The sequence below is a fragment of the Lynx rufus genome, unplaced genomic scaffold (genome assembly GCF_022079265.1).
Source record: "Lynx rufus isolate CCGP_SWC_20201006 ecotype Redwood Valley unplaced genomic scaffold, mLynRuf1.p SCAF_17, whole genome shotgun sequence".
Classification (NCBI taxonomy): domain Eukaryota; kingdom Metazoa; phylum Chordata; class Mammalia; order Carnivora; family Felidae; genus Lynx; species Lynx rufus.
This window is the reverse complement of record NW_025814831.1, coordinates 29,397,115-29,423,351: the sequence shown is the minus strand read 5'-3', so window position 1 is coordinate 29,423,351 and position 26,237 is coordinate 29,397,115. Positions and strand designations below refer to the sequence as shown.

At 38.8% G+C, this 26,237-nt stretch overlaps 1 protein-coding gene across 3 annotated transcripts; it reads left to right on the top strand.

Moving 5' to 3' along the window:
- Positions 1 to 541: 541 nt before the first annotated feature.
- On the top strand, positions 542 to 23,793 carry PTGR2 (prostaglandin reductase 2). 3 transcript variants are annotated; one of them, XM_047079795.1, is made up of 10 exons: positions 542 to 586; positions 3,907 to 3,990; positions 6,549 to 6,667; positions 14,386 to 14,577; positions 17,028 to 17,198; positions 17,943 to 18,152; positions 19,321 to 19,442; positions 20,717 to 20,804; positions 22,442 to 22,481; positions 23,626 to 23,793. In XM_047079795.1, the coding sequence occupies exons 2-10, from the start codon at positions 3,954 to 3,956 to the stop codon at positions 23,700 to 23,702; spliced, it is 1,056 nt and encodes a 351-aa protein (XP_046935751.1). In that variant the 5' UTR covers positions 542 to 586; positions 3,907 to 3,953; the 3' UTR covers positions 23,703 to 23,793. The 3 variants fall into 3 exon arrangements, with proteins under 3 accessions (XP_046935751.1, XP_046935752.1, XP_046935750.1); XM_047079796.1 differs by lacking the exon at positions 22,442 to 22,481 and having other exon boundaries at positions 23,626 to 23,730; XM_047079794.1 differs by lacking the exons at positions 19,321 to 19,442; positions 20,717 to 20,804; positions 22,442 to 22,481; positions 23,626 to 23,793 and having other exon boundaries at positions 17,028 to 17,079; positions 17,943 to 18,112.
- Positions 23,794 to 26,237: the final 2,444 nt, after the last annotated feature.

Genomic DNA, 26,237 nt, shown 5'->3' with positions numbered 1-26,237 from the left:
GGAAGGGATCATAGCCCAGCCTCTGGAGAGGCGGTTTTAACCGCAGCATTGCCCGCAGCGAAAAAGTAGGTGGTTCAATCACATCAGCTCTCCGAGCCTCAGTATCCTTGTCTATAAAAGCAGGGGTAGGCTTGATGGGCCCCATCTCGCTGTAATTTTCCACTCTGAGGCTTACCGAGAAGTCCATACAACGAATTAAATTCCTTCAAGGACTGCTGGAAGTGAACTCAATGGTCAAGGCTGAACGATTTGCTCTTTTGGTCCAGTATGGGCGGCCATAGAGCACCAGTCCTGTTTAACTGATTAATATACCTTGCCCAGACACGTGACAATCGTTTAAAACTCCGCATCTTCCCCACTTCTCCCAGAACTCAGGGATCTGGGAACGTGGGAACCCAAGGATCTTGCTTTAGCTGCAAAACTCCGCTCCTGGAGGCGACGGGGCAGGGAGGAGGCGGGGGTAGGGGTGGGGGTGGGGCAGAGGTCTAGCGGTGCGCCTGCGTGGTGGGGTGGGAGGACAGAGGTCTCGCTGCCTGCAGTTCGCAAGCTCTGAAAAGCGGGCGGTTTCCTCTCGAGCTGCGTGCTGGTGAGTGACGCGAGACGGGCCCGGCGCCGGGGCTGCTGGGTCAGCCAAGCCCGAGGCTGGGTTGCGTCTTCCGGGTGAGGGAGGATCTAGGAACCGGGGTGACTTCCACTCTTCCTCTCGGAGCTGCCACGAGTCTGGCATTATTGCCTAGGTCACTATGTAGCAGGGTTCTCGCATAGAGAGTCGTGACACCACGGCTTTTCTTAACCGGAAGCAACTTTATTCCTGCCGGCACTGCTCAGTTGGGCTCGTACCCGAAGAGCTGAGCTCCGAATGCCACCCGGTGTAATTTTTTACATATTTTCTACTTTTTTAATCTCCCACATGTGGTGATAGATACAAACATGCTGTCTGATTAAGTGGTCTCATGTTACAAGGTCATGAGGGTTGTGGTCACCCGCATAGCCAGGTTACCTTGAGGGTTTGTTTTTTTTTTTCCTTAGGGAGGGGGGACCCTACCACAACTAGGTTAGGGAATGCTCTAGAAGAAACGGGGGCAGGTCTTTTGTTTGTTCGTTTTTGGTTGTTGTTGTTTTTTAACGTTGGGTGTAAGCAACCTTAAGTTTGCACGTAATTGTGTTTAAGGTGCATCTGGGAGGTTCATTTAATAAATATTTATTGAGCACCTGCCATGTGCCAGAGGGTGAACATGAATCATTGAACAAACAGACACAAATCCCTGTCCCTTTGGCACTTGCAATCTGGGAAGCCAGTTTGAAATTTGGGCTGTAGATGCAGATATTTAGTAATGTCTATGTGAGTGGTTGGTAGTGGGAGCCAGAGAGGAAGGTGAGGCCAGTGGGAGAAGGGAAGAGCCAGGCAGGAATCTCCCAACCTGTTAGACTTGGGCAGAGGAAGGAAGAAACCAGAAGAGTCAAAGGAAAGGGAGCGACAGGCCGGCAAGAGTGGAGGAAATCCCAGAGATTTCCACCTTTTATAACAAGGCCGGGGTCTGCAGAGCCATTTGGGCAGAATAATTGAACAAGATCAGGATGGGGAAGAGTTGTTTGTTTGTTTGTTTTAAACATGTTAGGATGTTATGTGTTGTGTTTGAGTGTGGGTTCTGGTCTTTCTTTTGGGCAAGGTCTTCAACCTGTCTCTTCCTTTTCTCCATCTAGAAAAATGGGGACAGATGACAGTACCATCCTCATAGGGTTGTTGGGTAGAAGGGGTTCGAGACAATGATTATAAAAACTTTAGCCCCGTTCCTGGCACTTAGTAACATTCAGAGAACCTGCTGAGAGAAGGGCCTTTCCTAAGATCCCACGTGATTGGAACCAGGCCATGTCCTCTGCTCTACCTAGTTCAGTACTCTTTTCTAACGCTAAGCTACAAGGTAGATTCTCAGATAACACAGTCTTTATGAGCAGCACCGGAGTGAATTTTTCAGTTGACCATTGATTTGGTGTTATTTTGGGATATTACTTATCACTAATTGGGAATCCATTTAATATCATAGCAACCAAATATGGTACGCTTAACATCAGTCAAAAAAGAGTTGAGTGTCCTCCCTACTCCTTCACTGGGGATGCATTTAACACCACCACCGCCTGTCCTCTCAGATCTAGAACTTGGTGTGTCATATTTTAGGATTTTAATTTTGTAACCAAATCAATTCTTTATCCTTTAAATGTGTTGTTTGTTGTGCTATCAAGGGATATTGTGCAATTATCTTACCTTAGTTAAATCTAGTGTTTGACAGTTGAAAAATTTCTAATTTAATACAGAGGGAGAGAAATTTAGTGGTGTGCTTTTCATGCTGATAAAAAGTATTTGGACAAATCTACAGTGTGCATATTTTAGAGAAAGCACACATAGAAAGTATTCAGAGAAGAGGGCAAAATATGAAACTTATTTGGGAAGAATTCCTTTGATTGAAAATTATGATGCTGTTAATAACCTCTCTGGGGCAGTTATCTTTGGACCCAGCATCAAATGGAAAATTTTGCTTTTTAATTCTTCCATAATTTGCACACAAGGTGATTCAGTAGAAAATTTCCTTTTAAAAATATGTTTAGCCCTACAAGACATTTTGGACTTCTTGATGTGAGGAGATAGGATGCACACAGTAACATCTTTAAAGATTCTTGCTTAAAAAAATTCAACCTGTGTCTAGGGGCGCCTGGGTGGCGCAGTCGGTTAAGCGTCCGACTTCAGCCAGGTCACGATCTCGCGGTCCGTGAGTTCGAGCCCCGCGTCGGGCTCTGGGCTGATGGCTCAGAGCCTGGAGCCTGTTTCCGATTCTGTGTCTCCCTCTCTCTCTGCCCCTCCCCCGTTCATGCTTTGTCTCTCTCTGTCTCAAAAATAAATAAACGTTGAAAAAAAAAAATTAAAAAAAAAAAATTCAACCTGTGTCTAAATCGAATCTCTAGATCTAACTACCAGTCAAGGATAGGGAGGCGGGGGTGGGGGTGGGGTGGAAGGGTGGGGATAGAAGAATGAGGTAAATGACACCCTGAAGAAGCAATCAAAGGACATTACATAGACAAAGGAATTTAGCAACAAATGTTTCTTCAGCATTCAATGGCATGAAATAAAATCTGTAAAATGGGGATAATAATACTTCATAGAAGATTAGGAGATACAGTGCCAACACCAGAATTTCATTTTGCTGCTTTCATTAGCTCAAATTGTAAACCCAGAATAAGCTGATCCTTTACTTCTTTGGCTATTTTGTATTTCAGAATTTCCTATAAGGTGAGAATTTAAAAATGCTTTTAATGTTTTACTTTTTTTTTTTTTAAGTTTTCTTTCTTTCTTTTTTTTTTTTTAATCCCTCCACTCAACATGGAGCTCAAACTCACATCCCCAAGGTCAAGAGTTGCATGCTCTTCTGACTGAGCCAGCTACCACTGATGTTTTGCTTTTGTATAAATAAAACTATTAAAGTAATTTCCATTTTGACCAATGAATAAAAGAATTGTTGAACATTTGGTTACATCTCAAACAGCTAGTGTTTTTGTTTTGCTACTAGATTAACTTCTAGCTCTGGAGGAATATATCATGTTTTCTTTTAATCAAGTCACAGTAGGAGGCTTAATCAGGACGGTATAGAAATGAATGTGCCTGAATTATGAAGCCAAAAACATTCGTCTTACTCAGTCTTTTGAACTTGTTCCTATTAGTCAAAAATTGTAACTAGATTTAGTCTTTCTTTGCATATTTGCTTTACGAGGCCAACTCTGGCAGGGAACTACATCTTTTCTGGATCCCAAAGATGGTTTTTTTCCTCTCCTTGTTCGGAATCATAAGTGTGCTTTCTTTTTTTTAATTGTTGACTATTTTAAAACTTTGTGATTTAAAAACTTTTCTGTTTATAGGAGTTGCTCTATACAGAAGTCTTGTGAGACCACTGTGCAGCAAGGTGATGATTATACAAAGAGTGGTATTGAATTCCCGACCTGGTATGTATTTGTATCAAAGACCTGGTCTTTGACAATTATTAGTGAAAATGAAGGAACAAAAAGTAATAGTTAATGTGGTAAATTAAGGTAGGAAGATATTAACCCTAGTAGAGATATTGGAAGAAACTCTTTAAATAATATAGTATTCAGTTTTTTAAGTGATCACTTATCAAGGCTATCTGTTGAAGAAAAAAGGTATTTTAGAATTATTGTACTTAAAATGCTATATTACCCAGGGCACCTGGGTGACTCATTTGGTTAAGCATCTTGACTCTTGATTTTGGCCCAAGTCATGATTTCACGGTCATGAGATCGAGCCCTGCATTGGGGTCTGTGCTGACAGTGTAGAGCCTGCTTGGGATTCTCTGTCTGTCTCTCTCTCTCTCCCTCTCCCTCCTCTTTCTCTGCCCCCACTTGGACTCTCTCTTTCTCAAAATAAATAAATAAACTTAAAAAAAATATTATATTACAAATATATATGGCTTTTGTTTTTTATTTACAGTATGTATTGTTGATTCTTAAAATTTGTCTTTCTGTTCTATGTGAAAAACACTGACCTATGTCTGTGCTGACATCTAACCTGAATCATAGAAACTTAGGTATGAAAATAATCTGAGAGGTTTGGGCCCATGCTGCTTTGGTTTTACTGTTTACTTACCGTGTGGCTTAGAAAAATCACTTACCTTCTTCCCCCCAGCCCCTTACCTTTTCTGACTTCCATTTTAGAAAAGTGAGATATTAGATTAAAGTGTTTATTCTTTTTCCACCTTAGACATTTGATGACTCAATCAGTAGGAAGTTTGCTTATGTTAACATAACTGAGTAAGAATACACTTTGATGACATTTTCTGCTTACAAATTTTTCTTTCTATATTTCAAATTTTCTAATTTCCTAATTTTCAAGACTTTATTTTAAAGTAGGCTCCACACCCAACCTGGGGCTTGAACTCACAACCCTGAGGTCAAGAATCACATTCTCCACCAACTGAGCCAGCCAGGCATCCCAAGGCTTTACTTTTTAAAAAAATTACATTCATCCTCATGGGCTCCTCCAGCTCAAGCCCATCTCCACCTGTGGTGTTGCTTTCGTAACCTTGCAGCATCCCTTGTCCACAAATGCCTGCCTATGCCTATCTGAATGCTGGTGCCCTCAGCTGGGATGCCCAGTGATAACAGCCTGCACGCAGGCCCTCCTGCAGAACTTAGCAGCAAGACAATCCCTGCCTGCCCTGACCCTGATGGGAGATGAGAGAAGCTGGGGCTAGGTCTCTTCTCCATCATTCAGCATATCGCATTTGGAGAGAAATCGCATTAAAGTGAAGCTTCTGACTCTCCTACATAACCTATCTAAAATTGGATTTGGGAAATGGCTTTGATCAAAATAAATTTGATGAGCAAATTGGACATTTGAGTCCCATTCTATGTAACACTGTCACATACAGACACGGGCCCATATCAAACTTAGTCCTAAAACACTAGTACATTCGGAGTCATCTCATAAAGTTAAATTTTGGAAAAAAAAAATTATGGGGTGCCTGGGTGGCTCAGTCGGTTGATTGTCCTACTCTTGATTTCAGCTCAGGTCATGATTCTAGGGTCATGGGGTCGAGCCCAGAGTCAGGCTCAGTGCTGAGTGTGGAGCTGCTTGGGATTATCCTTCTCTCTCCCTCTGCTCCATTTGCACACGCTCTCTCTCTCTCTCTCAAAAAAAAAAAGAGAGGGCATCTGGTGGCTCAGTCAGTTAAGCATCCAACTCTTGATTTTTGCTCAGGTCATGATCTCACATATTGTGAGTTTGAGCCCTGTGTCAGGCTCTATGCTGGCATCATGGGGCCTGCTTGGGATTTTCTCTCTGTCTCCCTCTATCTCTGCCTCTTCCCCACTCGTACTTTTTCTCTGTAAAAAAATTTTAAAAATTACATTCCAGTTTCCATTTCTTCTTAAGATGAGGAAGGAAAGTTTACTTAACTATTTATTTTGGCTGATGTGTTTCTGTTATGTTGTAAAATTTGATTTTCATAATTAAAAAAGATGGCTGTGAGTTTTTACTTTTTGAAATCTTACAATTTTACAACAGATGAGGTGATTTACCTGTAATATTCTTTAAAAAGGAATTTTGAAGTTGATGGCAATATTTTATAGGAGCTTCTTGGAGAAGATAAAGAGCAACTGAAACTATTTGAAGAATTTATGCTGAGTTATAGAAAAATTACAGAACAATATAGATTTATTCATGTCTGTATTAAAAGGGAGTTCTCTGAATCCTAGAGTTACCTTTTAAAGAATAATAAATACACTTTGGCTCACGTCATGATCTCATGGCTTGTGAGTCCGAGCCCTACATCTGGCTCTCTGCTGTGAGTGCAGAGCCTGGAGTCTGCTTTGGATTCTGTCTCCCTCTCTGTCCCTCCCCTACTCACGCTCTGTCTGTCTGTTTCTCTCTCTCAAAAATAAATAAACATTAAAAAAAAAAAATCACAAGGACATACATTTAAAAAAAGAGAAATAATTACATAAGAAAGTGACTTTTTGATTTTATATTTTCCTTAATATTTTAGGAAAAAATGGTAATCCAGTGGCAGAAAATTTCCGAATAGAAGAAGTCAATTTACCAGATAATATCAATGAAGGACAAGTACAAGTGAGAACTCTTTATCTTTCTGTGGATCCTTACATGGTAAGAATCAGGATTTTGTGACTTGGTGAAGATTAATTGTATTTTCATATTTTTTATGTTGCATCTGAATTTCATTGTGCAATCCTCATGATTAATAAATATTTGAGCAATTATATCTTGATGCCTGGGAATTACAGGTTGCCTTTGTTTTTATTCACTTGTGTTGTGGAGGAATGTTGTAGAAGAAATGTTTTCATCATAGTAGTACATGTTAATTCGATTCTTTCAAATGTCCAGATCACTTCCCGGTTGTAAATAACATAGTGAATTAGGCTTGGAAGTTCTCTCAGATTGATCTAGTTTACAAGACAGGCTCTGAATAAGACCTTTATTCTAGTTGGTTTCTTTTTGAAGGAACAGACTCACTTATGCTATTTTTAGATAAAGAAGATTTATTGAAAGATACTGTGAAGGACTACAGTTGAGAAGCCCTTAGGCAAATGGACTTAGTCTCTGTAAAGACAGATAGATTTGGGGGCACCGGGGTGGCTCAGTTGGTTAAGCAACCAGCTCTTGATTTTGGCTCAGGTCATGATCTCATGGTCGTGAGTTTGAGCCCCACATCTGGTTCCGCGTGGAGTCTGCTTGGGATTCTCTTTCTCTCTGTGCCCCTCCCCTACTCATGCAAGTGCTCGTGCTCCCCCTCCCCCCCCAAAATAAGTGAATAAACATTAAAAAAGAGAGAGATAGTTTTTTCTTCTTTTCCTGTATGAATGCTTTTTATGTTATTTGCCTGCCTGATTCGAACCTCTAGTACATTGTTATATAGAAGCGGTGAGAGTGAACATCTTTGTCTTGTTCTTGATCTTAGGGGGAAAGCATTCAATCTTTCGCCATTAAATATGTGGGATGTAGATGCCCTTTGTCAGGTTGAGGAGATTTCGTCTTATTCCTGGTTTGGTTTCTGATTTGTTGAGTATATTTATCATAAAGAGGTGTTGGGTTTTTTTTATTGTGATAAAATAGATCTAACAGTATGCCATTTTAACCATTTTTAAGTGTATAATTCAGTGGCATTAAGCGCATTCAGTGTTGTGCAGCTGTTACACACTTTCCATATCCAGTACTTTTTCATCATCCTAAACAGAAACTCTGCCCTTTAAATAATAAAATCCCCATTATTCCCTCCCCCCAGAAGCAGTTTTAGATTTTGTCATGTGCATTTTCTGCTTCTATTGAGATGATCATGTGGTCTTTGTTTTTTAGTCTATTTATGGTTTGTTATATTAATTAATTTTCAGATGTTAAATCCGTCTTGCATTCTTGGTCCTGGTGTGTTTCCTTTGATACGTTGTTGTATTTAGTTTGCTACTATTTTCTTGAGGTTTTTTGCATCCATAAAGCTGTGAGACTATATTCATCGTCTATTGTTTCCTTGTGATGTGTTTGCCTGATTTTGGTATCAGGGTACTCTGGGCCTCAGAATGGGTTGGGAAGTGTTCCCTCCTCATCTGTTCTTGGAAGAGTTTGTGAAGAATTGGTATTCTTCTTTCAAAGATGGGTAGAATTCACCAGTAAAGCTATCTGGCCTGGGTTTTTCTTTTTGGAGAGTTTTTAAATGACTAATTCAATGTCTTTATTTGTTGTAGGTCTACTAGGCTTTTCTATTCCTTTTTGAGTTGGCTTTTGTAGTTTGTGTTTTTCTGGGAATTTGCCCATTTCATCTAAGTTGTGTAATCTATTGCCATCGGTTCTTAGTATTTCCTTGTAATCCTTTTTTATTTCTGAAAGATAGGTAGTAATGCCCTTTCTTTTATTCCTGATTTTAGTAATTTAAGTCTTGTTTATTTTTCTCTTAATAAACAATAAGCTAAAATAAGCTTCAGTTTAGCTAAAACTATGCCAATTTTGTTAATTTTTCAAAGGACCAACTTTTGGTTTTGTTGATTTTCTGTATTGTTTTCCTGTTGTCTATTTCATTAATTTCTGTTCTTTGTACTAGTTTTACAGCTTCCTTTGAGTCTTTATTTATGTAAAATAAAAAGTTAAAAGAAAATCAGGATAGCTTATTCAATCCAACTGGGTTGGATCAGTTAGTTGACTATGTACTTTGGGGCAAAAATTACATTCTTAGCTTAACCCCTACACCAGAATAAATTCCAACAGATAATAAAAAAAATTTTTTAAGTGAAACTATAAAAATTTTTAGAAAACACATGGATAAACAATTGAATGATGTTGGGGAAAGACTTTGTAAGAATGACAGCAAACCCAGCTAATATGAAAGAACATGATTGATAAATAGACCTATTTTTAAAAACATTGTATTTTGTAAAACACAATAAAACAGGATGTACAAAATCAAAAGATCAATGGCAAACTTAGACAAATTTGCAATAGAAATAAAAGATAGTAATGGCTGATATGCAGAAAGTTTGTCTATATTCGCCTGTGAAAAGTTGGGCAAAGAGACAAATAAGCAATTTAGAATCTCTTTATATATTACTGTTCTTGTACATATGCTTGCTTCCTGCTTTTGGCTTTTAGAGTGCCCTGGTAGGGCACAGAGAAAATCCTGGCTGACCTCTTCTCAGGCTTCATTTACAGTGGAGACCCAATTGGCAATACCAATTTTCTGCCAGGGTAGTTGTAGCCTTGGGAAGGCTCCTCTTTCCTCTGATCCAGGAGTGTAATTCAGGCTCTGTCTTCAAGTAACACCAGTCATAGTTGATTATGCTTACCACGGAAAACAGTTTGACGACTTCATTCAAAATTCTTCCCAGGGTAGCAAGAAATTTTTCTTTATGGGCTAGGGAAATGAAGTGGTGACTGGTCTAGAACATTCTAAAGAGACAAAAGACAAATAGATACCGAGGGATAAATTAGGGCATTGATTTCCCATAGATCTAAAGATGCTCCACCTTTCAGTGGAAGCCAAGACAAGCTCAGTCAGGCTATCAGCCTCAATACTCTAGACTGTGCTGAGCAAATCACATGAGAATAATTACCCCCAATTCAGGAGAAAAATGGCAGTGCACTATTTAGTATTCAGGGTCAATTCTTGATGATGATTAGTGTGGAGTTCTTAAGACTTCAACACTTCAATGTATAAATAAGACATAGCTCAGGGCATCTAAGGATTACATATGCCCTGGTGAACAAAATGTAAAGCCTATCATTTAAGCCCAGGATAATAAATACAAAGTAAATTAAGAGAACACAATTTACCAAAATAAAGCCAAGGTTCAGGGGTAGAAGGGTTTTAAAAATGAAACAGAACAGTCAAAAAGGAATAGTTGAAAACAAGCAGAAAGGATGTGTTTTTCACAGAATTCTTTAAGTTGGAACAAACTTCCTGTTCAGCAGAATTCCCTCTGAGAGAACTTATAGTGAGATAAATTCATGACCCAAGGATTTTAGGGGTGGAGAGATGATGAAACATTTAAGATTATGACATGAACTGGATTCATGATCTTCACTTCTAAACACCCCCAACTTCAAAATAACAACAAAAAACCTCTTTTTCCTCCAGGAGAGTATATAGCTCCTCTGTCCACTCATTTCATGCTACACAGCACTGAGTTTTTCTTGAGACTGTCTCTTCGTTCTCTGTGTTCATTCTGTATGTCAGTCTCAGGTCCTGTGGATCCTCCTTCCTAAGTACATCTCAGTTCGGTCCACTTCTCAGTAAACTTCAGGGACGTGTATTCAGTCTGAGTCATCATTATTTCTTTTTCTCCTAATGGAGTATCCTTGCAAACCACTCTTCGCCCCCTTAGACTGTCTTCCACACTGCAGCCAGAAATGGTAGTTGTATAATAACAACTAATCACGTCACCTTTATGTCTAATGGCTTTCTTCTAGTCTTGAGATAAAGACTAACATTTTGGGCATGGTCTAAGATGCTACATAGTCTGGTCGCTGTCTGCCTGCCCAGCCTTACTATACCCTACTTTACTTCTTCCTCTTGGATGCTGGCCTCACTGGGCCTCTTTCTTGTGTAACACACCGGTGCCTTTTTTGCTCAAACCTTATATTGATCATGTTTTTCCTTTGCTGTATTTTTTAATGCTTTCATATCTTAGGAGCTTTCCTAATCCTGGAGAGACAGCTCCTCCCAGCATATTTTAGAGATAACAAACAACTTGCCTGGAACACACCAAACTGCCTCCTTCATCTAACTCACACAGGTGATTTTCCCTGCCCCAAGTCACCCCAGGGCCTGGTACCAGACAACTAGGGACCACCCCTCTAAGCCAGATCCCACTGAAATTATTCAAGCTGTCTCCTCCTAAACTTACTCAAATTTCCCTACCCTGTCTTGTCCATTTCTTCCCCCTGAAACCATAATAAAGACTCTGGGCCATGCTCTCCTGTTGCTATTTTTTCTTCCTGACTAACTCTGGTGCTTCCCCCTGTGGCCCTGTGTAGTATGGTGTGCTCCTCCTCTTGGGACTTGTAAGTAATAAACTCTTCTTCTTTTTTGTAATACTTGTATTTTTGTTTTTTATTTTTTTTTTGAGAGGGAGGGTGCAAATGAGTGAGGAGCAGAGAGAGAAAGAGAATCCCACAAGGGGCAGAGAGAGAGAGAGGAGGAGGGAGAGAGAGTGGGGGAAGTGGGGCTCACCCAATGCAGGGCTCGAGCTCACCCGAAGCGGGGCTCTAACTCATGAACCATGAGATCATGACCTGAGCATCGTGACTGAAGTCAGATGCTTAACCAACTGAGCCACCCAGGCACTTTAAACTCTTCTTTCAAGGCGGGTGTCTCTGTGTCTGTTGTTCTTCCATACCTGACTACAACAAAATCCTGAGTACAATTAAAACAAGCCTTTATACGTGTTGTCCCTCTGTCTCCCTCCCGCTCCTTTCCTGTTACCTGGCCAATCCCTATTACTCTCTTAAAGCCTGCATTAAAAAGATTTGCTTTGATAAGTCACCTTACACCCTCAGACTCGTCTTCTCTGTTATATTTTCTCAAAAAAGTACCTTGATCTTCAGCATTTCTTCCGGTTGTAATGAAGAATGATCTGTGTAGTTCTTAGATGCCTGTCTTCCCTAATAAAAAGTAAACTTATGAAGACAGAGGTCTTATTTGTCACTGTATTTCCAGTGACTGGCATGGCGTTTATTAAGTATTAATTAAAGGAAGGAGAGAAGAAAATAATTTTGGTTCTTTTTACTAGACACTGTTCTTAAAAAAAAAAAAAAAGAACGTATCCAAATTCATAACTCATTTTAATCCCCATGTTTACACAGTATTTTCCATGGTTATATTTAATGTATTATACTCTTTTTATTTTATATTTAAGTGACTTTATGTATATTTTCATATGATAAACGAGTCCAAATATTATTTTGGTGGTTATATAACATTCGATTGTGTTGACATCATTTGCTTACCTATAGAGAATTATTGTTTGTACTTTCTCTGTTAGCCTTATTTAAGAGTCAGGTCCTTGGTCCGTCAATATTCAGTGGCTGCTGCACTTGGTTTCCGAGAATACTTGGAGGGGCACACTAGCAGAAGTGTAGTTAGTATATTCTCATAGAAGCTTCTCCCTCAATTCCCTGTTTGGTCATTTACCCTGGTGAACTGAACCCACATAGTCAAGTAGCCTTCTATCTTTTCTATCTCCTGGACCACACTGTAGGCCTCTACATCTTGGCTTTCATAAGTGGGCAAGAGTGAGCCACAGAGAGGAAGAGAGCCTTGATTACTTCCCAGAGAAATCTTTAGCTCTAGTCCCATGGAAGGGTGTGGTGCCATTGTGACATTTTGCCTTTGTAGTAGAAGGAGAACATCCACCCAAAGTTATGGGGTATGATGTAGGGCTTGGCCTGAAGCTGTGATGAACAACTGTGTAAAAATTGTTTCACTTCTTTTGGGTTATTTCCACCGGGGAAGCAGAATTGCTAGGCCAAAATAAATGAATAATCTTACAGTCTATATGTTGGTAGTTTGCTTTCTATAAAAATTGGACAGTTTTATAATAGCAACATGTTAAGTGTAGCTAATGCACCACAATCCATTGAAACCATTGACACATTATTTTTGCTAGCATAATGTAATATTAAATTTGTTTAAAAATTTTAACAGCTTTGTTGGAATATTATCACATATCATACAATTTATACATTTAAACTATACAATTCAAAAAAAAATAAAAAAAATAAATAAAAATAAAAAAAAATAAACTATACAATTCAGGGGTGCCTGGCTGGCTCAGTTGGAAGAGCATGTGACTCTTTTTTTTTTTTTTTTAATGTTTGAGAGAGAGAGTGAGTGTGTGTGTGCACGTACACACTCACGAGTGGGGGAGGGGCAGAAAGAGAGGGAGACAGAGGATCCTAAGTGGGCTCTGTGCTGACAGAGGCTCTGGACACTTAACCGACTGAGCCACACAGGTGCCCCAAAAAGAGCATATAACTCCCGATCTCAGGGCCATGAGTTTGAGCCCCAGTTTGGATTCAGAGATTACTAAATAAATACATTTTCAAAAAATAAAGTGTACAATTCGGCGGTTTTTAGTCTGTTTACACAGTTGTTTAACCATACCACAATCTGATATTAGACCATACTTAAAGTCCTTTCTAATTGTACTTATTTTTTAAATTTATTTTAAAAAATTTGGGGGGCAGGGACACCTGGGTGGCTCAGTTGGTTAAGCGTCCGACTTCATCTCAGGTCATGATCTCGTGGTCAGTGAGTCCAAGCCCTGCATCGGGCTGTACTGACAGCTTGGAGCCTGGAGCCTGCTTTGGATTCTGTGCCTCTGTCGCTCTCTGCCCCTCCCCCACTCACACTCTGTCTCTCAAAAATGAATAATCGTTAAAAAAAAATTAAAAATAATAAAATAAATTTTGATGTTTATTTCTTTTTTGAGAGAGAGAGAGAGAGAGTCCAAGCAGGGGAAGGACAGAGAGAGAGAGAGGCAGAATCTGAAGCAGGCTCCAGGCTCTGAGCTGTCAGCACAGAGCCCGATGTGGGGCTCAAACCCATGGACTGCAAGATCATTACCCGAGCTAAAGTCAGATTCTTTTTTTTTTTTTTTTTTTTTTAAACTTTTTTTTTTTCAATGTTTATTTATTTTTGGGACAGAGAGAGACAGAGCATGAACGGGCGAGGGGCAGAGAGAGAGGGAGACACAGAATCGGAAACAGGCTCCAGGCTCTGAGCCATCAGCCCAGAGCCCGATGCGGGGCTCGAACTCACGGACTGTGAGATCGTGACCTGGCTGAAGTCGGACGCTTAACCGACTGCGCCACCCAGGCGCCCCTAAAGTCAGATTCTTAATGGACTAAGCCACCCAGGCGCCCCTCTAATTATACTTCTTTACTTGTTAGAGAGGGGATACATTTTTTTTAAAGATAAAGAATAACTGAAAAGAAGATAGAAATCAAGATAAATTTAATTTGTTTAACACTTTACTTAACATTACTGACTATATACCTTTCTTTTTTTTTTTTTTTTTTTTAATTTTTCAACGTTTATTTATTTGTGGGACAGAGAGAGACAGAGCATGAACGGGGGAGGGGCAGAGAGAGAGGGAGACACAGAATCGGAAACAGGCTCCAGGCTCTGAGCCATCAGCCCAGAGCCCGACGCGGGGCTCGAACTCACGGACCGCGAGATCGTGACCTGGCTGAAGTCGGACGCTTAACCGGCTGCGCCACCCAGGCGCCCCTATATACCTTTCTTTTAGTCACCCGATAAATTAACAAACTGACCAGTATTATCAGGCAGAATTATCCTCATCAACATTTTTTTTTTTTAGCGTTGCAGAATGAATGAAGACACTGGCAGTGATTATATAACACCTTGGCAGCTGTCTCAAGTGGTTGATGGTGGAGGTATTGGGATTGTAGAAGAAAGCAAACACGTACATTTTACTAAAGGCGATTTTGTGACTTCTTTCTATTGGCCCTGGCAAACCAAGGCTATTCTGAATGGAAACAGCCTTGAGAAGGTGATGTATAATGTACAGTACAGTAAAACCTTGATTTGCGAGCATAATTCATTCCAGAAACAAGCTCGTAATCCATAGCACTCGTATATCAAAGGGAAATTCAAGAATCGTTGGCTTAGTTGCGATCGTGTGACATTTGACATCATGTAGTACTCCTGTTGCAAGACATCGCTCGTTTATCAAGTCAAATAAAATTTTTTAGAAATGTTTACTTGTCTTGTGGAACACTCGCAGAACAAGTTACTCACAATCCAAGGTTCTACTATCTGGGTCTTCCCCTCCCTATAAATCATTGTGCATTTGGCATTCAGTTCAGTGTGTTATCAGGGAAAAAAAATAAAAGCATACATTTTCTTTTAGATGGCTGCTAAAATGTGGAAAACCTTTGTTTCTTTTCCACTGTTGGCCATAACTATATGACAGTTCTTAGATTATTAGTGAATAGTGTTGTTTTTCATATTTAATTTATTTCTTGAATTTTACATATATAAAATAAAACCTGAATTGTAAGCATCAAAAAATAATTTATACCAAGGGAGCCAGAAGTTCTCTTATAGTTGTATGCTTTAAAGTTTCCTATGAAATTGCCATTTGACTTAAACTCATTTGGTTTGTGCTTAAAATTCCATTTTGTATCAAAAGTCCTGAGTTCAGTGTCTGTTGTTAGTTGAATTATGTGAAATTACCAATACTTGTCTGTATTGACCTATAAAACCTGGCAGCTTCATGTAATGCAACCCAATTTATGTCATCAGGGAAGTTATTTTATGTCTCTGAACCTTAGTTTCCTCATGTGCAAGATGAAAATAGTAGCTCTTTCACAACTGAATGTGGAAATTAAATGCTATGATAAATATGACTAACGCTTTCTAAAAAGCTTTATAAAATTTTAGTATTTTTTATTATTAGAAATTCTTTTTTTTTTTTTTAAGTTTATTTATTTTGAGAGAGAGGGTGAGGGTGCGAGGGGGGTGAGGGGAGAGATCTCATGAACCATGCATGAGATCATGACCTGAATTGAAATCAAGACTTGGATACCTAGCCATCTGAGCCACCTGGGCAGCCCTGTTATTATGAATTCTTATAATCAGTTAAAGGTGACTGTTAAAATACAAACGATATGTGGGAGATGTTATACAATAATTTTCAACTTAATGATACCAGTAAAATATATTTAACAAGAAACTTCTTAGCAGGAAGAAATATTCAGCAGGTTCTGGTTTTTCCCTGTCATTTTATTATGGAGGGAAATGGGGCAGCTGGGGAGAGCTTCAAAATGCTTTCGGCACAGTTATTAGAAATGAAAAGGAATTCAGAAGGGATGGAGAAAGGGTATTTGCTAAACACAAACCTGTCTCCCAAAGTTTCTATATTGGATTTACTAATAAATATTACCTACATGATATATTTTCGTGTACTGTAGACCTAAGTATTGTTGACTTTAATACCTTGATTGCCTTTATGTACACACTAGATCTGACAGCCATTTAAGACTGCTGAATACAAACTGCCGTTTTGTTTATGGCAGTTTAACTACAAATCAAATTAATGTGGTGAATCTTCTTTCTTTGAAAAAGCTTCTTTACGTATTTTTGAGAGAGTGAGCAAGAGAATCCCAAGCAGGATCCGCACTGACAACCCAGAGCCCAAAGCAGGGGTTCTATCTCACGAACCATGAGATCATGATGTAAGCTGAAATCAAGAGCCAGATGCCCAACTGACTGAGCCACCCAGGCCCCTTGGAATTGCTCAGAGGTTTTAAAACCTTCCTACTTTGCCTAGTGTTTTCCCCTTAAGTGTTTCTTTCTTTTTTTAAATATACTTGGCGGCATTGATAAGAATGATAAGTATCTTTCATGTAGAATTCTTTAAAGTTTTTGTTTTTTACTATAAAGAGAAGTAATACTTATTTGTTTTTTACTTTGTACAAGTAAATTATAGAATTTTCACAAGACTGAAGAATGGTTCATTGTTCTAGAAACCATATCAGGTTGTTTATTAAAATCTGCTTGGGATGCCATTACAAAATACTATAGACTGGGGGCTTAAATGACAGAAATTTATTTTCTCACAGTCTGAGATCGAGGTGATGGAAAATTTGGTTTGTAGTGAAGTCTTTCTTCCTGACTTGTAGTTGGCTGTCTTTGTGCTGTGTCCTCACAGGGCATTAGCCTTTCTTCTGTGTACGTGCAGAGAAAGACCTCTGGTGTCTCTTCCTTTTCTCATAAGGATGCAAGTTCTGTTGGATTAGGGCCCCTCCCTGATTACCTCATTTAACCATGATTATCTCCTTAAAGGCCCTGTGTCCAAATATAGTTATATTAAGGGGTAGGTCTCAACATCAGAATCTGGGGGAACACAACTCAATCCATAACAGGTTTTTCTCTGCCTTGTTGATTTAAAATAGGAATTTCTAGTATTATTTTTTAAAGTTAGATATTTTATTTTAGGTAGACCCACAACTTGCGAATGGACACCTTTCATACTTTCTTGGAGCTATAGGTATGCCTGGTTTGACTTCCTTGATTGGGATACAGGAGAAAGGTCATATAACTGCTGGATCTAATCAGACAATGGTTGTTAGTGGGGCTGCTGGTGCTTGTGGATCCTTGGCTGGGCAGGTAAACTTTCTGAGAACTATTTGATTTTCTAAAAACTTGAATTTCTGGATACATGTATATAATTTAAAATATAAAATTGAACAAATGTATAATATTATTTTATATATTTCTGGTAGGAATGATGTTATTACCTGCTTAGACTCTCTTCATAACGATATGGAAAATGTAGATTTTTGTATCTTGTTCTCTGTTAACCAGAAATAGACATGGTAAATGCTAGAGCATTGCTCTAATCAATATAAGGAAGAAACCCATAGAGTACCTATCTGGAATTCCATGACATGAATTAAAAGACAAACTCATATTTTTAAAAGGAATCTTCAAATAAGAGAGCATTTACTGGGTTCTAGAAATACAGTAAAGATTATAATAGAATTTTAAAGTATATTGTTTTATGACTAACAGTCTTTATTGAAACAAAATATTTTATCATAGGCCTGAGAAATATTGAATTGCAAGTTAGTGATGTTTTGAGTCTACTTCTTTTATGAAATCAGCTTTAAATTGTGAGATTTTAACATTCAGACTAAGTCTAATTTTAGTCAATCTTAATTTGTTTTTTAGCAGTGGCATTATATCTGGTCTTAATTCTTTTGGTTTCAAATTACTTTTAGCCAAAGTCCTGTAATCTAACCTAAATTGTGATGAACACTCTCATATACTCGTGATATCTTGTATACTCACATTTTTACACTTAAATGTAGCAACGGAAAGTTGTTTACTTTTTTAAAATCTCCCCCCTAGATTGGCCATTTGATGGGCTGTTCCAGAGTGGTGGGAATTTGTGGAACACAGGAGAAGTGCCACCTTCTGACCTCAGAACTGGGCTTTGATGCTGCAATTAATTATAAAAAGGGGAATGTGGCAGAACAGCTCCGTGAATTTTGTCCAGCTGGAGTGGATGTTTACTTTGACAATGTTGGTGGTGACATCAGTGATACAGTGATAAGTCAGGTTGTTTGCCAATTTGTTACAAATTTGAATGCTACATTTTATTTGCTGTGCTTTTTACCTGATACCGAAAAAAACCTATAGAATTGTAGGGTTTATTGTGAGAAATAATGTTAATGATCAGTATGGTAATTTAGTGATGCAGAAGAGCTTGCTGACAACTACTTCCGTTTGCTTGCAGATTTGCATATGAGCATCAATTTCAGTTCTTTGATAGCAGTATTGTATTTTTTACCTGCAATTTATTTTTATCAAGAGTTATAGTTGTAGGGAGGTGTGCCTAGCTGGCTTGGTTGGTCGGGCACGGGATTCTTGATTTTGGGATTGTGAGTTCTAGCCCCACGTTGGGTGTTAGAGATTACTTAAAGATAAAATCTTAAAAAAAAAATTACAGTTGTATTGTTCAAGTGGTGAAGTTTTGACCCTAATTCCTCATCAACTAACTCACTCACAGCCATGGCCTCTGACTTTGGGTAGGGAAACGATTTTCATAGATTATAGTTATTTACATATTTTTAGTGACAATGTTATAAAATATCAACATTAGCTATTAACACGGCATTGTCCTTTACTATGTATACACACACACACACACACACACACACACACACATATATACTGCAGTTGAGGTTAAATTATTTAAAAATTCTCTTAACATTTATTCATTTTTGAGAGTGAGAGAGACAGAGCATGAGTTGGGGAGGGGCAGAGAGAGTGGGAGACACAGAATCAGAAGCAGGCTCCAGGCTCAGAGCTCTCAGCACAGAGCATGACGTGGGGCTCGAACTCACGGACCACAAGATCATGACCGGAGCTGAAGTTGGACGCTTAACCCACTGAGCCAGGCACCCGAAGGTTGAATTATTTAAATCCAAGGAAATACTTTACTGCTGCTACTAACAGTAGCAACAACAATGATGATACCGGTGTAATTCTTCTGTGCATTACCAAACTCTCAATTACCTCTGTTCCTTTGGAAGGGACTTGTTTCCTAGCTAATTAAAACTCTTAAATACATATAAGGAGTAAATCTTCAAAGCAAAATCAATTAATTGGCACTGAAGGATTAAATTACAATAGTCAAGGAGGCTTTCGCTGAGGCAGCCATAAAATCAGTAAACATAGGAAAGGCATATATCTTAGGGTATAATCATCAATTTTTCCTGAACAGATGAATCAGAACAGCCATATCATCCTGTGTGGACAGATTTCTCAGTACAACAAAGATGTGCCTTATCCTCCTCCACTACCCCCTGCTGTAGAAGCAATCCAAAAAGAAAGAAACATCACAAGGTATGGACCACCCTTTTCCCCTTATTACCAGATTCATGAGTTTAAAGATCATAGATGTATATGAAATGGTAGTGTTTTTCATATATAATTCTTCCTTATTAAGTAAAACTTGAAAATGGACATTTTTTTGGGGCGCCTGGGTGGCGCAGTCGGTTAAGCGTCCGACTTCAGCCAGGTCACGATCTCGCGGTCCGGGAGTTCGAGCCCCGCGTCAGGCTCTGGGCTGATGGCTCGGAGGCTGGAGCCTGTTTCCGATTCTGTGTCTCCCTCTCTCTCTGCCCCTCGCCCGTTCATGCTCTGTCTCTCTCTGTCCCAAAAATAAATAAACTTTGAAAAAAAAAATTAAAAAAAAAAAAAAGAAAATGGACATTTTTTTCAATGTTTAGGTTTTTGTTAACTAGAGTCCTGGCAAAAAACTTTTTTTTTTTTTCACATTTATTTTTGAGAGACAGAACATGAGCAGGGGAGGGGTAGACAGAGAGGGAGACACAGAATCAGAAGCAGGCTCCAGGCTCCGAGCTGTCGGTACAGAGCCCTTCACGGGGCTCAAACCCACAGACTGCAAAATCATGACCTGAGCTGAAGTAGGACGCTTAACTGACTGAGCCACCCAGGCGCCCCCTGGCAAAAAATTTTCTAAAAAACATATCGGTTCTATCAATCTTTCGCAAGTCTTTTTTTCCCCAAGTGATAGAAACTCAACTCACATTGGCGTAAGTGCAAAGGTAATTTATTGGCTCACGTTTCTGAGCAGTCTGGTATTAGTATTGGCTGGACATAAGGTTTGCATAGTGGCATCACCAAGTTTTTCTCTACCTTTGGGCTGTGCTTTCTTTTGGGTTGGCTCTGTTCCTTTGCAAGCTCTTCTCTTGCAGCAGATCAAGAGGATGACTGTTACCTCTAGTCTTACATGTTACCAAGTTAGTAACCCAAGCAAAAAGAGAAAGCTCTCTTCCTCTCAGTTTTATCAAAGCTGATACTGGCTCCGACTGGCCTGGCTTTGGTCACAGGAGAGTGGGGAAAGGATATTACCCACAAAGTAAAATCACAGTGCTAATTACCAAACAGGGTTTTAATGCTAGCCAGACCAAACAATAGAAGCCCGCTACACTTACACATGTAACTACACCTAAAACTGTTATCTGGCCTGATTCTGTGTGATTAAGTCCTGATGTTTGAAAGACTAACAAATATTAGAGTTCTGGAATGATTTGATTTTGAGCTCTTTCACCCTCCATAGTCTCTGATCATTATCCTTTTCTTCCCCACTACAGAGAAAGATTTCTGGTGTTAAACTATAAGGACAAATTTGAGTCTGGCATTCTACAGCTGAGTCAGTGGTTTAAAGAAGGAAAGCTAAAGGTAGAACTTGCCTCTATTCTTTTATCAATATCATTGATATTGACATACTTTTGTGTTATTTGAATTTATTATAGTGAACATATTAGCTTTGTAATAGGAATTCCTACAAAATTGCACTGAATATTGTAAATTAAGTTTACTCTCAGGTGAGTATAACTTCCTAATTGAGAAACCCTCTACTGTCAGTCACTTTATCTAAAATTTTATTAACCTTTACTTTTCTTAGATTATAATACAAGATAAAAAGGTGTTTTTTTTCAAATTTTAATATTCATTAATTTAACAAATATTTATGGAATGCTACTATGTGTTAGAAGCTGTGCTTTTTTTCTTTCTTTTCTTTTCTTTAAAGTTTATTATTTATTTTGACAGAGAGAGAGAGAGAGAGAGAGAGAGAGAGAGAGGGAGGGGAGAGAGAGAGGGGGACAGAAGATCCAAAGCAGGGTCCATGCTGACAGCAGAGAGCCTGATGCAGGGCTCAAACTCACAAACCATGAGATAATGATCTGAGACAAAGTTGGTAGCTTAACCAACAGAGCCAGCCGGGTGTCCCTAGAAGCTGTGCTTCCTCAAAAATCTTTTAAGCACCTCCCTGTACCCCTACCTCACCACCACTATACTTCTTTCCTGCCCTCCCTGATAGCCTGATATATTTCTTGGTTGCTGGCTATCAGGAGTTATTCATCTGGGGTCTACAGACACTGACCCTGGGATGTTCTTGAAACTTGCAAATGACAGGCAAAGTTACATGTGCGTGTGCTTATGTTTATATACTTTGTTTTCTGAAAAGAGGGGATAGTTTGTGATGTTGCCAATTGAAGATTAGACAATGGGAAAAGAGGATTTTATTTTTTTAAGAAGATTTTATTTTTAAAAATCTTTCAATAGGAAACTTCTGTGCTATGTCCATGAAATGAAGAATATCTATTTTTAGACAAAAAGTGCTAAATAGTATTACTGCCCTTTGCCAACATGGAGAATATTACAGTTGACCTTGAACACCTCAGGGGTTAAGGGCGTTGACACCCTCCATGCAGTTGAAAATCCCCATGTATCTTTTGACTCCCCCAAAGCTACGAGTAGCCTACTATTGACCAGAAGCCTTACTGATAACATAAACAGTTGACTAACACATATTTTGTATGTTATATGTAATTTATACTGTATTCTTACAATACAGTAAGCTAAAGAAAAAATGTTAGTAAGTTACAAGGAAGAGAAAATACATTTACAGTACTTATTTATTGAAAAAAAAAAATCTGGGGGCGCCTGGGTGGCGCAGTCGGTTAAGCGTCCGACTTCAGCCAGGTCACGATCTCGCGGTCCGTGAGTTTGAGCCCCGCGTCGGGCTCTGGGCTGATGGCTCGGAGCCTGGAGCCTGTTTCCGATTCTGTGTCTCCCTCTCTCTCTGCCCCTCCCCCGTTCATGCTCTGTCTCTCTCTGTCCCCAAAATAAATAAACGTTGAAAAAAAAAATTTAAAAAAAAAAAAAAAAAGAAAAAAAAAAAGAAAAAAGAAAAAAAAAAATCTGTGTATAAATGGACCTGCACAGTTCAAACCCGTGTTGTTCAAATGGTCAACTTTAAATAGACATGATGAAGTCTAAAGAATACTATATTTGGTTATTTTGACTTACAGATTAAAGAGACTGTGGTAAATGGATTGGAAAACATGGGAGGTAAGATGAATGTAGGTTTATGTATCATGTGCATGAGCTTAGCACAAATATTCCCTTTTTTCCTTTACTTCTACTTCCCTAGTTTTTTTTTTTCTTTTTAAATCATTTATTTCCTGTAAACCCATCCTGCAGGTTTACTTAAATATGTTAATCAAACTCCATTAAAGTTCAGCTTAATGGTATTTAAGAAAGTATTGTTTTCACATTTCAAGTCATCAAATAGGGGCGCCTGGGTGGCACAGTCGGTTAAGCGTCCGACTTCAGCCAGGTCACGATCTCGCGGTCCGTGAGTTCGAGCCCCGCGTCAGGCTCTGGGCTGATGGCTCAGAGCCTGGAGCCTGTTTCCGATTCTGTGTCTCCCTCTCTCTGCCCCTCCCCCGTTCATGCTCTGTCTCTCTCTATCCCAAAAATAAATAAACGTTGAAAAAAAAAAAATCAAGTCATCAAATAAGTATTTCTTTGGTTTTGAAACAAGTTATGAAAAAAAATACAAGTATCACAAAAGTCATTTACCTTCTAGGTAACTTTTTCAGATTGAATCGTTCTAAGACATCATAAGATTATATTAAACAGATTTTCAATATTTAGGGTTTTTTTTTTCCCTAACATACACAGATTTCAACATTCTTTTGTCTGTTTAAAATGAAAGAGATTAGATCAAACTGTTTTTTTTTTTACCTTTTTAGGAAAAAATATTTAATACATTTGGTCAATATGTTTACTAAACAACTTAAATTTTACTCATTTTCCTGGCATAACATGGATATTTTACTTAGTAAAACTTTATGGTTAGATTTCTATTATTTTTAATAGTAACTGAAAAATTGTTTGTGCTGGCATTTTATCCACATACTTATTTGCTTCTAGTCTTCAGATTCTATAAACAGTGAACACTGAGGTAGATACCAATTAAACATTTCTAGTTTGGGTAAAAACACATTTTTAAGATGTAAATTGAGTTAGTTTAGTGGCTTTGCCAATATTTCACTTCAGGTTCTCTTCATGAAAATTTCCTTCTATAGTTAATATTAAAATAATTGAAGAAATTATTCAAATTAATTGCATGTGTTCGACCTACTGATAAACATGTATGATAGTGACATTTAGGTTTTCATATAACCTAGTTTGTTTGTTTTCTTTCTAGTTGCATTCCAGTCCATGATGACAGGAGGTAACATCGGAAAGCAGATAGTTTGCATTTCAGAAGAAACCTCTTTGTAATATGTATAAGCATCTTCATCAAGGAAATACACAGATTTCTTTCCATTTTACTCAAAGATTTTTAAGATATTTCATAAAAAAAAATCTTAGACTACAGATAGCTTTTTTTTTTTTATGTTGATTTTTGAGAGGTAGAGACAGTGTGAGTGGGGAGGGGCAGAGAGAGAGGGGGACACAGAATCAACGCAGGGCTCAAACCCACAAGCCATGAGATCAGGACCTGAGCTGAAGTCGGATGCTTAACTGACTGAGCCAGCCAGGTGCCCCGAGTACAGATAGCTTTTAATTTGAAAATGTGATCATAGGTAATATTTTCTAGTTGGATAACATTTTTTCCTTTATCTTCAATATCATATATGTTCTCTGTATCCAACATGAGTATTTACAATAATAGACTGAAGTCAACATGACATATTTTTCTTTCCTTTACCAATATTACATATGATGTTTTGATTAGACAGTCTGAAACCCATAGAGATTTGATGTAACTCTTTAGCAGATCATACAAAATAAACAGATTTTTACAGCTAATAACTTTCACTTAAAATAGAATGCTTGAGGGGTGCCTGGGTAGCTCAGTCGATTAAGCATATGACTCTTGATTTTGGCCCAGGTCACGATCTCACGGTTCATAAGATCTAGCCCTGTGTCAGCATCGTGTGCTGACAGCGTGGAGCCTGTTTGGGATTCTCTCTCTCCCTCTCTTTCTCTCAAATTAAAAGAAATATATATAGAATGCTTGAGAAGACACATTGTAAATATACGTTGATCTGGAAATGCTTTACATAACTCTTGAACTGTAATTTGGTGTAAGAATAGAATTGGGATGGCCTTTCCATGTGGAGATGGAGATGGCAGAGTGTGTGTAGGGGTTTTGGGGGAATTCAGAGCTTGTGGAGCAGTTTTTAGGATACAGAGCAGAGGCTTTGTGTTGAGAAGATAAATAACTGAGGTCAGTTAGGTCGATGGTGACAGTAGTTTACTAGAGGATGATCTATTTGTGTTTTGCTAAATAATTTACTGTATAGTCTAAAAACTCATATATTGACGAAAGCATGTTTGTTTTAGGTTAGCAGGCACACACTGTCACATAGTGTAAAGATTTTGAGGGCAAATAGATATAAACATCACTTGAAGTTTTAGGTGATTAGAAAGATTAAGACAACAAAGACAGTTTTAGCAAATGACAGGACTTAAAATTTTTTTTTTTCAACGTTTTTTTATTTATTTTTTTTGGGACAGAGAGAAACAGAGCATGAACGGGGGAGGGGCAGAGAGAGAGGGGGACACAGCATTGGAAACAGGCTCCAGGCTCCGAGCCATCAGCCCAGAGCCTGACGCGGGGCTCGAACTCACAGACCGCGAGATCGTGACCTGGCTGAAGTCGGACGCTTAACCGACTGCGCCACCCAGGCGCCCCGCAAATGACGGGACTTAAAATGACAGGACTGACTGAACAAATTAACAAATGGTTCTGAACACGAGTTTCAAGATCTATTAATGAACCTCTAAATAAGAGGGTTTGTTTCATTAATTTAATCAGCCATTTACAACAATAAAATCGAGGATATTTTTCTAAGTGTTGTGCTGGTTTATGGTCACCTGTTTACACCCTGCAATATACTTTTGTCTATAACATTTGTAGAAAGTGGATTGAAATTTTGTTAGTAATCAATCACTCCAGTTGACAGTGTTCTCTTTCTTGTTTTATATACCTTTCCTGGACTGTTTCATCTCCAGAAAGGTCTGTATGTTGATAACTCCTAAATCTACACCTCTATTTCTGACCTTTTACTTGAGCTGGGGACCTCCAAGTAAAATATCCTTTTGACACCTGGGATAAACTCTGTTTATCTAAAGTGGAATTGCCTTTCTCTTACATGTTTCTACTTTGTTTTTAAATCACCATAGTTTGTGCACCCAAACTACTACTCTCTCACCCATTCAGATACCTGTTACGAAATCAAGGCTTGTGTTTAACCTTGAGAATACCCTTCTTAGAGAACTCCTTTAATTCCCACTGCCACGATCTTGAGTTCCTTGTCCTTTGGCACACAGCAAGTATTCAAAAATTAATAATTTGAAAGTCTGTCAACCCCATTAAGCTCTAACACGTGGTGGCATCCAGCCTGGAACTCAAGTGTTCTAGTCCGCGGTGTGGATATCCGAGAGCTCTTTCCATCCCAATATAGGGAACCCAGACTCTGGAGAATTCATATTATAAAAAAAGTTATACACCTGAGTCTCAATTCTTACCCCGTCCCGTATGCCATGCAGAATCTGATTCTGCAAGTTCCCTTCTCAGTCAGTGAAGCTTTGAGATCCTCTTCACTGATAAATATTTAAGTAGGGCTCTCTAATTCGCTTGCCTCCGTCGTAACTAGTTCTGGTCTCAGCTGACAGGAAAAACTACCCCTTCTGTTGCTGCAAGGAAGCAGTGACGTCACGGCTGGCACGAACTGACCCCATTTCTCGGGTTTCGTAGACCACGGGGCCCCAATGTCGGGAATGAATAGGAAACGAGAGACCTCCTGG

Bases quoted from the DNA above. Each gene is read 5' to 3' on its own strand.
- PTGR2 (XM_047079795.1), top strand. From the start codon at position 3,954: ATGATTATACAAAGAGTGGTATTGAATTCCCGACCTG. The intron at 17,199-17,942 runs GTAAACTTTCTG...TCTCCCCCCTAG, and splicing joins GTGGATCCTTGGCTGGGCAG to ATTGGCCATTTGATGGGCTG. The intron at 22,482-23,625 runs GTAAGATGAATG...TTTTCTTTCTAG, and splicing joins TGGATTGGAAAACATGGGAG to TTGCATTCCAGTCCATGATG.